We start from the raw sequence: 12457 nt of genomic DNA, 5'->3' as shown, positions 1-12457 counted from the left end.
GTACTTTTCTAACCATCTCTCTCTCTCTCTCTCTCTCTCTCTCTCTCTCTCTCTCTCTCTCTCTCTCTCTCTCTCTTGATGTTGCCTGATTTTAAAAACATACGTCCCTTAATTGCAAGTCAATATTTTATATGATCATTTTGCGATTGGACCATTAATTAGCGAGATTACTTCATTTGAAACCCTGTTTGTAATCTAAGAAAATGCAAAAAATTTACATATGCACGTGGATATGTTTTCATGATATGCGCGTTCAAGTGGGAGAGACCAAAGCATTTGCCAAACACGTGTGGCAGCAGCCACGCCTGACAGTAAAAATAATTCTGCTTTGTATTGGTAAAAAAAGACACCTTAACTATTCTGTGTCATAATCTCTTTTTTTCTCATGAAAATACAACTGGATTCTTTTTTGTTAAATGGGATTTAAGGTAGCTCTATTGTCACTTCTCTCGACTTGATGACTACGTAATTGAACAGATAAACTATAGCGTGTACCATTACAGCTTTTAGTGCCTCGGAGGTTACGAAACATTACGGTATTCAATGACTGGGGGTAGCTGGTTAAAAAGAAATCCCTTTGTATGAACCCCCGTAACCCAGCCCCCTGAGCTCAGCGGGGGCATCTGTTATCTCCACAGGTACCCGTATTAAACACAATTGTAAATCTTCTTACAATGACAATACTGAAAAATGAAGCTCATAAAAACTACCGAGTTAATTTCTATTTTGATATACCGAGTTTAACATAAAGAGCGCACCATGAACTATATTCGTAAATTATATATACGATGTACCGAATATTTCGTACCAATAATATTGAATTCAAAATTGATCATAAAGCACCGCGCTAAACATATCTATCTCATATTTCAATTTATTTCAAGAGAATTTAACATATATCTTTCTTTTAGAATAAATAATAATAGTCAAGAGAGAGAGAGAGAGCATGCGCACTTGCGGCTGACGCGCTCAATGTCTTAATATGCACAATTTCCCGCTTTTTCAGATCGATTTGAATGACGATTTTTAAGCAAAGAAGATTATGAAAAAAATGCTGAGATCCTCAATACCTTTTGGAGGCCAAAAAAAAAAAATATTGAAAGGAAAAAAATCATTGCACCCGGATATTTGAGCTTCCAAGGACACAAGCAAAGATTTAAATAGCAGCAACGGTTAGCTGCGCGCGGAAAGTTGCGTTTTAAAAAACTGGATACAAAAGATATTAATATAACGGGTTAACTATTCGACCTCCTCTGAATTTAAAATTTGGAAACAAATTTATCTTTTGAATCAATATGCCTTTTCTCCGAATGAAAAGGAGCATTGAAAGGTTTTGTACTTCCCGTGTTGAAATTTCATGTTTAAGTCCTCAAGGTTATAAAGCTGTAACAATTCAATCTTAGTTTGGATCATTGAATAAGGGTTCAAATGAGAGAGAGAGAGAGAGAGAGAGAGAGAGAGAGAGAGAGAGAGAGAGAGAGAGAGAGAGAGAGAGAGAGAGAGAGAGAGAGAGAGAACATGGTAACATTTCCTTTCATGTATCAACCTATAAGTTTTAAAATTGAGGTATACATATGTAGTTTGAAAGCATAATTTAATATATGTATAATGGTTATGATTATGATAAAAAAAAAACAAAACGATTTTTTCATTATTTCGTTTATAGTTCTACAAATTCGTAGTTTTTAAAGAACTAAAACGATACATGCCAAAAAAAAAAACCCAGAAAAAAACCCGCGGAGTGCTAACAAGCTAATTATTCGTGTACTTTTAAAGTACAAATCAGAAAATGACAAATCAAAGTTGCCATTTAGAATTTACGTTATCGCACAAGGAACTGTATTGCGTGAGTATTGATACCACGGAGAAATGGCGCCTCGACCAAGCCCCTATTTTAAGTGTTTTCGATCAACATTTCTATCTGAAATTCCGTGATTCCGTAAAATACAGATATAAGAATTGCATGACATAATAATTGAAAAAAAATGCATGCACCTGACTATATTTGCACATCGTTGCATGGAAACAGGTCTTGCATGGTCAGACCAATGGTGACATTCTGATACTAAGAGTTTTAGAGCAGTTGCGCAATTTTGAAATCCCAGCAGCACATTCTTTGATTGAACGTCATGCTAAAGTACTCAATTAAACTGTAAACAGTTAGTGCTACAGTATAGGTGCACTCAAGGTTCAGACTCACAATCGTAATGAAATGGTTAACATTGGTAGCGATGACGGTGGCTGCCCTTTATAGGCCGTGGTTTTATCATCATTCGTTGGGTAACAAGAGTCGTGGATTTTATTGTTGAATAAAATGTTCATTGAATAAAGAAACACACATAAGAGTAAAATTGATTGATTGGTAAAACATAACCAAGAATTTACGTATCCTCGAAACTATTACTTTTTATATCCACGAAAATTGATACCCTCGAATATTTACAACACCACAGTTCATGTTGATTGACGTTCAGATGGCGCCGATCGACTCGATCATCGTATATATCAATGTATCCTGATTATCGGCGAAGTGGTTTGGATTAATTTGGTTAATGGTTCGATGTATTAGTTCAATGAAATATTTGTTAATATATGATAAGAATGGTTTATGGTACTAAGATCTTTTTGTAAGAGCGTTGGTGTACCTTTATATAAGATATTGTCCTTTCTGATATATTTCATTTTATCAATATGCATGTTAAATGGTTGACGATAAACTGGCTCAAGGTACATGTATTTTAAATGCCAAAGTAGCCGTTGCAAGATGGTTGGAATATTAATGATTGGTGGTAGAAAAATAAATAGGTATAGTGAATGATGATTTGATAATTGATGGAATGAAAATATTGTAGTCGATGAAATTGATAATTGCATAAGATGACAATGTGGTTTGTTTGTACAAGGACAATGCTTATTATAAATGGTTGGTGGTTGAAGTCAAATTCGTTGAATAGATTGTGGGTTAGCGGGGAAAAATCGTCTGATATGCTGTCAATTTAAAACTAAATCTACATGGAGACTGTCATAGAAAGTGTCAAGTTCCATTTTAACTGTAGATATTGTGAAAGTGCACTTGTGGCTTAAGACAAAACATTGTACATATATACAGTATACAAAACAAGACGTAACACAAATGCCTTTGCTTGGTTTGAAAAAGCGTGTACACACGTTGCCCCAAGGGGGTATCAAATTAATTAATATCGCGCATTTGGTAGTAAATAATTAACGCGATGAATGGAATTGTGGAAAATAATTTTATCGTAATTTATAGCATCATCCTGGCGATGCAGCTGTTTTATGTTGAGTTGGGACCATTGTTTGAGTTATGTGGACCTTAGCAATCCGTTACCTTGGTTCGAGGTCAAATGTCATGTAGGACATTCAATGATCTATTGGTATTTTAGTTTGTTTACTTATTTTGAGTTGGAGGGTTTATCAAGCTGCCATATGGAGAGAGAGAGAGAGAGAGAGAGAGAGAGAGAGAGAGAGAGAGAGAGAGAGAGAGTTTTAAAGTCTTGAACTGGAATAAGCTTATTTGCATGACCAAACCTTTCAAATGATGAGGCCAGAAAAGAACAGAAAATGACATATTTTTACCCGATATTCATGATCAGGTTTCTTTTATTCTGATGCATGTTTTACATAAATTGAGGAAAAATATGTCCATGCATGTGAATACACTCGGATATTTTATTACCTTTTTTAAGTCTGTTCAGACCATTACAAATGCAATGACTTATATTGAATTAAGCTTATATATATAGTCTTCCTTTTTGTTTTATGAGCGTTTTTCACCCCAATTTGTCAACTAAATAAATTTTCAAGATCAGAAGATTTTTTGTCCGAAAAAAAAAATCACACAACTACAGGTTTGGGATGATGTGTGTGTTTCTGGTCAGAATTAGGTGAAAGTAAACGTTGACATTGAAATTTAAGTGTCTAACAAAACGCAAGAAAAAGCTTCCCCTCTGCTTGATATCGATTTGTCATGGTTAACATTCATGTCTACCGCTTCCCTCAGGAAATATTTAGTTTCACAAAACAATATGATACAGGAGACATATATCAGATAGCTTTCAATTACCAACTAAACTCAATGCACAGTAAGGCACGCTAGCCATTTAATAAGTTGCGCTTTCTTGGCCCTAAACACACGATATGAAATGAAATGTATTCAAAGTACTGAAAGTACTGATAGACAGAAGCAATTAAACTAATGACAAAATATGATTTTTTTTATTTAAAGAAAAACAGCGCACTTACCGCTTATCATGTGAGAATATTCCCGAAGCGGTTTAGTATTATGGCAATTTAAGGTTGCGAGGATATTTTTCAGGTTGACACCGGATTGAAATTGAAATAGCTGTCTGGAATATAATCTTCACCAGTGTCTCCTCGCTTCCACAAGATGTTGTTACAAGAAATACCCTCAAGATCATACACTTCACATGTAATATTGTGTCGTTTGTTGTTAACAGCAGCAGATGTATTGGTACACCTGAATTTAGGATCTCCTGTAAAGAAAACAGAATTATTCAACAGTTTTGTTTTCTTTTAACTGAGTATAATTTCAGTAACTTATATTGTATGTCCATATGTAGGACTATTCCTTTGGTAATTAAGTTTGTATCTATCAATTGTCATTGAAACCCAAATTTCAGTTTCAGTTATCACACAACTCTGTCAATTCTTCTTATCCCAAATATTAAACTAAATGTCTGAAAAACACATATATAATATTTTCAAAAGCGCTGTATCTTTAAACTCTCTCCTTTTTTTACTCTGGAACTAGTAATTGACAACAGATGCAAATTTTGCTCGTTGTTTCTTACAGCAGTTGCATTTATTAATTTTTATTTACATCAACTAAATATGTTTCCTTTTTTTCTTAGGGATGGAGTTCTAACCAGTTTAACGATCATTCAAAACCTTCAGCACACCGCTGCAATTGTGTTCAGAATGTTTTCTCTATCGTTGTTAAGTGTGTAATTAATCCAAAGGTGCTCGAATGAAAGTTAACGAGACGAGACTTCCCCAAGATTTGTTCAATTCCTGTAAAATTTCGAGCGGAAGTATATGTGTTCGGATAATATTCTCAAAATACGTAAATACTGGTCGTTTTTCATATCATATCCTACTTTAATTTATGTTTAAACATGAACGTATATTAGGATATTGTCTTTATTCATCATCTAGCGGTTATTTAAACTAAATGATGATTTTCAGAACAGAGTTATTATTCGTGTTCAACCATTCTACTCGTAATTGAAAATAAAACAATCATAGCCATGTTTGATGCTTTTGGTCTGCATTAAAATTCTTTTTTTTAATTTCTTTAAAAAAAGAAGAATGCGTGTCTGTTTTGAATTAAAATTGAGTATATCGGGCCAATTCAAGAAACATTTTGCATAAAATAATACAGTCTGTTTCACTACTGATGCTATTAATTGATCAGGCGCAGATTTAAAATTAATCCTGGGGGTCGCTACTAAGCATGTTAATTGTAGCGAGAGCAGAAAAAAACTATATTTTCTATTGTCACATTAATTTCTAAAACTCACCTTATCCACCAATTAATGGAATTAATGTTTAAAATTAATAAACGTATAGATTTTATATTCTACAACAAGTACCCAGATTACTGCAAAACTGAAAGGGTAAAATAAAACCACGTGGTCTAAATTTAAAGGACAATAACATGTGCAGGGGTAAGCAACCCCCCAAAAATCCTGGACTGCACAGAAAATCATGATGAGGCCGATTCAAATATCCGTATACATTGTAAGAAGACTTGTCTATTTCTTTTATTTAACGTACCAATATACATTGATAATAATTCATTTACTTTTACATGTACCTACTTTTTATGATCTATTCAATAATTTGTTAAAGGAAAATGTAAATATAATCAATAAAATGCTTTATTTGATTATTAAAATCAATAAAGAAAACAAATATTACAGAACATTTTTTTCTAATAATTCGCTACCTTCAAATCACAAAAGAAAACATTTAATTGTTATTTTTTAAAAACACTGTATTCACTAAAATAAATTTCTTTTGCTTAAAAAATATTGACATATTCCTGCAGTTTGATAAATATAACATAATTCAAAAGAGCTCCTTACTTTGTATGACTACTACTCGAAAGGTTCGTTGCATTTTTGAGTAGGGTAATCCTTCAACTTCTGCAGTACACATTACATTAATCTGGCTGTTGCCTGCAAAAGACAACATTCAAATTTTTATCTCAATTAAACATATACTTCTATTACAAGTATCCAAGCAACACACGGATGTTTATTTAATGCAAAATAAGTAACAACTGTCGTAATGAACACTTTCATTACATCTTTTAATTATATCAATTATTGTTACAGTAACAGTTTTATGCTGGTAATAAAAAGTAATCTACTACATGTTATACTGTAGACTTATTAAATTTCGTGGGGTATAATTTTCGTGTATTGCTTAAATCTTACAGGTTCGTGGGAAGGTCATTTCGTGTATTCTCTTAAACCTACAGAGAAAATACAACTTTATTGCCCTAGTTTATCAATTCGTGGAGGATTTTAGTTCGTGGATGAGGGGTACCCACGAATTCCAAGAAAACTGAGCCACCACGAAATTTAATGATTCCACAGTAAATGATGTACAGAATTACTACAAACTATCAGTAATAAAAAAAACCCACAAAAATAACATGATATAAAACTAAATATTATGTAATTATTTATAAACAAGACGTTTTAAGCAAATATTAAAATTTATTGATAGTGTACCAGGAATTGAGGAGGGAACTTGCTCGGACTAAAACAGGGGTAATCTGGTCAAAGTTTGGGAACATAATTTCAAGACAAAAGGATCAAAACCAGTTTGACTGGCAAGTTATCCTTTCTTGAAAATGTGGTTTTAACAATATTCATGGGAATCAATATTTGTGATTTGGAAAAAAAAAAAAAAAAAAAAAAAAAAAAAAAGCAGATTCAAGGATATGTACATACAATCTACATTTTTGGCAAAAAAGTCTTGTCCTGGGTTATTGGTCATAGGAGTTGAAGCTGTATCTCAAAGGTTGCTGATTCAAGACCCGCTGTGGTCACATGATGTTGTGTGTTGTGCCCTAAGACAAGGTACTATGTCAACATTGTCTCGGCCTCCAGTTGAAATTGGATACCGGCTTACACTGCATGGGAGTTAATTTTCGATAGACTGGTGTTCCATTCCAGGGGAGTCAATGACTCTCATCTGCAGAGCAGTCGGAAACCGGGAAAAAGTACCAGTCTTTTGGGCTTTCATGTCTCGAAAATTTGATATTAAATATTGCATTTCGACAAAAAAAAAATAAAATTGTGGATCAACTTTTTAACAAAATGAACGAATATTGACATTTAAAGAATATTGATGAAACGAGAGTAGCTTAACCCAATTGCAATCCACATAGGTTTAACCACCTTAATTCCTTTTGTTTCATTCTCCACAGTGGATAGCCCGCCGTACGAGCCGCTAATTTGTTAAAGGAAGATGAGTACAGACACTAGCCAGCTCTTGGGACCTACACATTACCACAAGACCCAAAGATCCCAACCAGTTGGACTGGCTAGTAATCATTTCTCTACGCCTAACCCCATCACAATACCAAAGTTAGCTACTGACCTCTGAATTCTGTCGCATCGGCAACAAACTGTGTGCCCATCTTGTCGTCCATATCTACGATCCTCCCCTGCATCACTCTGCATGGCTCTGTAATGGTGAAAATGCAATATCTGGGTCTTTTATGATAAAAATACAATATCAAATTCTCTAATGGTAAAAAAATACGCACAAAATTATACTCTTTATTAGTAAAAAAATACAAAATTAGGCTCTCTTATCGTGAAAATACATGTGAAAATTTATTATTACTTTTGAAACTAGTCTTGATAGGTGCCATAAAAGTGATAGTACAACATTACTTATGAAAATACATACGGTTTATAGTACATGCACAGTGTAATTTATGGAAACATTAATATTCTTAATAGGTTCTCCATGTATAAGGGTAATAACTGTACAATATTACTTATTGAAACAAGAGCAAAAATGACTGTTGAATAATCGAAACATATTTGTCTATCTATAAATACCCCTGTCTATAACTATAATGCACACTACATTATACCTTAACAAAATTTGATGATTTGTTTTTACTGCAAGTCACTTAGAAAAGAATGTTGGTTTGGTTTTTTTTTACAGTGAGTTATAAATGCTTGTTTTAAGTACTTCTAGAGAAGATTTCTCCTTAATAACATCCTACAAAAGCTTATGAAAAGGTCGAAATTTTACAGTCATACATGTAACTCTGGTTTACAGTACTTCTAAGTAGATTTCTCCTAAATCCCACTATAAGCTTTTCTAAAAGATTTTGTAAACGTTTGAAGATTAGTTCTTACCTCTGACTTGTATAGGCACCGACTTCATGGCCACCAATTCATCCCTGACCCAATAGTCATCGGACTTGATCTTCTCATACACCTCACAGGTAAGGTTGCCTACATCCGCTTTCTGAACATCTACAAAAAATGTTTTTATCAATATTAAAGAATCCTTGATCAAAATCTCCCTTCACACAAAAAGACCTATCAGAAGGGCAGATAATGAATACTGTAAAAACCCAATGAAATGTTTAAATCTGTATCATGTTATTGCAACATTGCATAAATGCACAAGTGTGATTATAACCTTGTAATTACAATATCAAAGGTTCCGCATTTTAGTTCCAACAAATTAAACCAACCAATTAGATTCAGATGAAATGTTCCACATACTGTAGAATTAAACGCAGGGAATAAAAATCCGCGTAAAATCGCGAGAAGCATGACTCACGAATTTTAAAATCTCGCTTTCATTTTTCGGACATATGTAAACTACCTGAAGCTATAATAAAAATTTTGCATTAGCGATTTCATGCTCTTTTGAGTTGATCAAAAACGGTTGAATAGCGGAATTAAGTACTCACGTAAAATAAGGAATCTACAGTATACAATATCTACAGAATTGTGCAAAATCAAATCGAAGCAATTATTTTTTTCCTTTTTTATTTAGATAATTAGTAGCACGAAAGAATTTGATTCAACTTTCTCGATTCCAAAATGCCAATCTGATCTTTTGAAATGCAGGGTTTAGTTCATACTCACTTGATACAGTGAGTTCGAAACTGATGTTGTTCTGCTGTGGTGACAGAACTTTGCAGGAATACCTCTGGGCGAGTTCAGTTGTCAGAAACTCACACAGACTGGTCAGGGCCTGACCGTTGTGGAACCACTTGACGTTCCAGTTACTTTGAATGTCACGGGCCCCTTTGCCGGGGAAATTGCAGTACGCCACATAGTTATCCCCAGGATTTACCCAAGTGGATTGAGACGCTACATTCACAATGTACTCAGACCTTAAAAGTCCTGCAAAATAAGATTTATCTGATAAATGCACCAAAGATATCTTGAGTTTTATTATTTTTTGATAAATGTTGATACATAGTCCAAAGTATGTAAAGGATCTTTTCTTGATTTGTGATTGGAATATGTTTATATATCCATTTTGAGCTTGAGCTGAAAGTATAAGTTAACTTTTCATGTACGTCTGTGAAATTATCCGTCTTTCTGTAATCTTTTTCATATTTTTGACTTATCAAGAACTACCGCATAAATGTCAACCAAACTATGCACACATCATACCACAGATAAAAAACGGATTTTGATGCCTGTAATCTCGATATCGATCTGACCCATAAGATTAATGGGGTTTTTAAAGAGGTTTCAACAAGAAGTTATAAGCTACTTTCAAGATTTAAATAACCCCTAATATCCAATTTTTCACAATGTAAACAATTCTTGAGATCATTGTGATTTATTTTATTTTCCCCTCGAAAAAGGAGTTTTTTTATTTACAGTAATATCTTCTGTAGAACATCGAAGTTTTATTTGTCAACATTCATAATAGTTGTAAATGATATGGAAAAGCAAAAGTTTAAGACCAAGATAGTAACATGGAGTGTCACAATTAAGATGTAGAGTTTAAATTTTACTTTATTTATATGAACAAAGTTCAGTACTAATCAGACAATTAGAACCTTCATTTAATTAAATAAAGGATAGCTTGGTATACATCTCAAAATGATTTGCTATATAATATTAAGATGTGTTTTGTAACTTTCGTTCATTTTTATAAATCTGCATGCTAATTTTTTATGTGCAAAATGTCAGAATATATTAAATAATACAGTGCATTCAAACTATCTAGTCATAATATATAATATAAAGACTTACCTTGGTGGAAAATAAAAATGAAGGTGACCAAAGCAATTTGCTGCACTTCCGTTGTTGCTTTCCTAATAAATGCACTGAAATTCATATTTCTTCTAAACGACACAGTATCAAATGTTTTTAATCTAATGTTTTGCCGACAGAAAGTAAAAAAAATCTTAAATGGTCCACATCACAAATCGCATGAAAAATACTTAATTTTCCGTGTGTTGTTTCTCAAGGTTTTTACAATTTTAATCTAAAAATATTATAGAAGCGGATAGAATAATATTTCGAATGAAAATCAAAACATAACAGGAAGAAATATTAGAAATAAGGAAATTGAAATGATAGCTCTCTTATGTCCTATTTTATGTGCAAAATATTGCGTACGTTTAAAACATTCTTACAGATTATGATTATAAACAAAATTAAAATATTGTTATATATTTTGTTTTGATATAATCATCAAATGAACATTTTCGTAAATGGTTTCTCACAACAAATTACATTTCAGGGTGAAGATAAACTCATCGTATTACATAATTAGCGACAATAAAAACTTCCTCTTATTTACATTCTTATTTACAAGCGTGTGAAAAAGTCAATGCAATTGTTCCAAATAACCGTTGTACATGAAAAAAAAATACTTTGGATGTACATGTAGTTAATGGAAAATAAACATTATAAACGGGTCGTTATGCTTATGCTACGTTACCCGATTACGGGTTTTAGATGTTAGCAAATAAGACTTGTTCAAGTGGATATTAAATACAATAAAATGCCACGAATATTTTCATGGTCATTTACAGTTTTTACAAGATAATTTCTCTTCAGCGTAATGTTTGTCAAACTGGTTAAATGTCATTTCAATTAAAAAATTTTTAGATGGATGAAATAAAACCCATGTCGTTTTTATTCCAGAATTGACATTTACATATAATTCGTTCTATAGATTTTGAATTTATTTTACTAGAGTACCAACAAAGCCACATGTTTACTCATCTGCTGTATAAACTGTTCTCTCAGATTGATTCGAATTATTGTTCAACATAATCTTATATAGCATTAGTGTTTTGTTATAAAAAATAAGCATGGTAGGGAATTCAATATCGCATATTCACTTGTAGTTTCCTTTTTTGATTGGTGCTCCTTCTGTCTTATCTTCATGTTTGTCGATTTTCTTTTAGGTGCAGTAATGAACTTGATGAAAAACTTGTTGCAAACCTATCGTTCTCGTGGTTTAATGGAATTATAAATCGTATTAAACTGCATACAAAGCACTGAAGCCATAATCCATGAAAAATCACAAAAATGATCGCCTTTTTAAAAATAAGGTAACAAATTTATAATTTTGCTCATTTCATAACTATATATTGGACAAAAATAATGTCTCCTAAAGATACCTAAAAGGTTTCGTTAATAACATCCCTGTTTCGGTAAAAGAACCAAATACATACTAATGTATATTTAAAAATGTCAATATTCGACATTTTCTATTAAGGAAAATGGCATAGTGGTAAGTAGTGTTGTTGCTAACAACAAAGATAAACCTATTAATATATGTAATAAAAATTATCCGAAGAAACCAGATTATGGAAGTCACGCGAAGTCTTCAAATACGTTTACATTTCATAATTTTATATTTTTTGGTAAAACAGGGAGCAATACGCTATTTAGCCTTTGCTAGGTTATGCCGTTACCAAGGCAACAAAGACTATGGTGAAATTAAACTATTTTGGGCTTATCTTATAAGAATAAGTAAATAATTACAGGTCATGCAAATATGTCAGTCAAATAAAAAGATGTTTAAAAGGACGTTTAAAGATTTTTACCATGGTAACTACAAGTACACATCAATTTTTAAGCAATATTTCAATTTTATTTTTTTCAAACTTTTATAGTTTATCATTAAAACATGAATGAACTACAATAGAGACAAGAAATAACGAGAACAATTGACTTTTCAACAAATATTATTTCTACAAATGGTATTGTATTTTAATTTCTGTATGGGGAGGATAAAATATATCCTAAACGCATATATAGTATCGTTTGAAACTAACGTAAAATTAATTGACTGATTCTATAAGGTTCTAAACAATAAGGACTTGCTCATATTATTTGAAGAAACAGATATTTCCATAGCTAATGGGTTGCATTTTTCAATCAATAGC

At 32.4% G+C, this 12457-nt stretch overlaps 1 protein-coding gene and 1 long non-coding RNA gene across 5 annotated transcripts in view; both read right to left on the bottom strand.

Moving 5' to 3' along the window:
• Positions 1–4288: 4288 nt before the first annotated feature.
• LOC136269724 (uncharacterized) overlaps positions 4289–12457 on the bottom strand; it is a 31241-nt gene continuing 23072 nt past the window's right edge. For 2 of the 4 annotated variants that reach the window (XM_066074162.1, XM_066074160.1), the window contains one exon: positions 4292–4514. In XM_066074162.1, coding sequence (XP_065930234.1) covers positions 4333–4514 — 182 coding nt within the window. In that variant the 3' untranslated portion in view covers positions 4292–4332. Of the gene's footprint in view, positions 4515–12457 lie in introns of all 4 variants that reach the window. The other 2 variants (XM_066074163.1, XM_066074159.1) reach the window with 2 other exon arrangements.
• On the bottom strand, positions 6122–8535 carry LOC136272095 (uncharacterized). Its single transcript, XR_010710001.1, has 3 exons — positions 8433–8535; positions 7657–7743; positions 6122–6221 (listed from the first exon to the last, which is right to left on the bottom strand). It is a non-coding gene; the product is annotated as an uncharacterized lncRNA (long non-coding RNA).

This window comes from Magallana gigas, chromosome 10 (genome assembly GCF_963853765.1).
Source record: "Magallana gigas chromosome 10, xbMagGiga1.1, whole genome shotgun sequence".
Lineage (NCBI taxonomy): Eukaryota > Metazoa > Mollusca > Bivalvia > Ostreida > Ostreidae > Magallana > Magallana gigas.
This window is presented reverse-complemented; position numbering and strand designations above follow the sequence as displayed.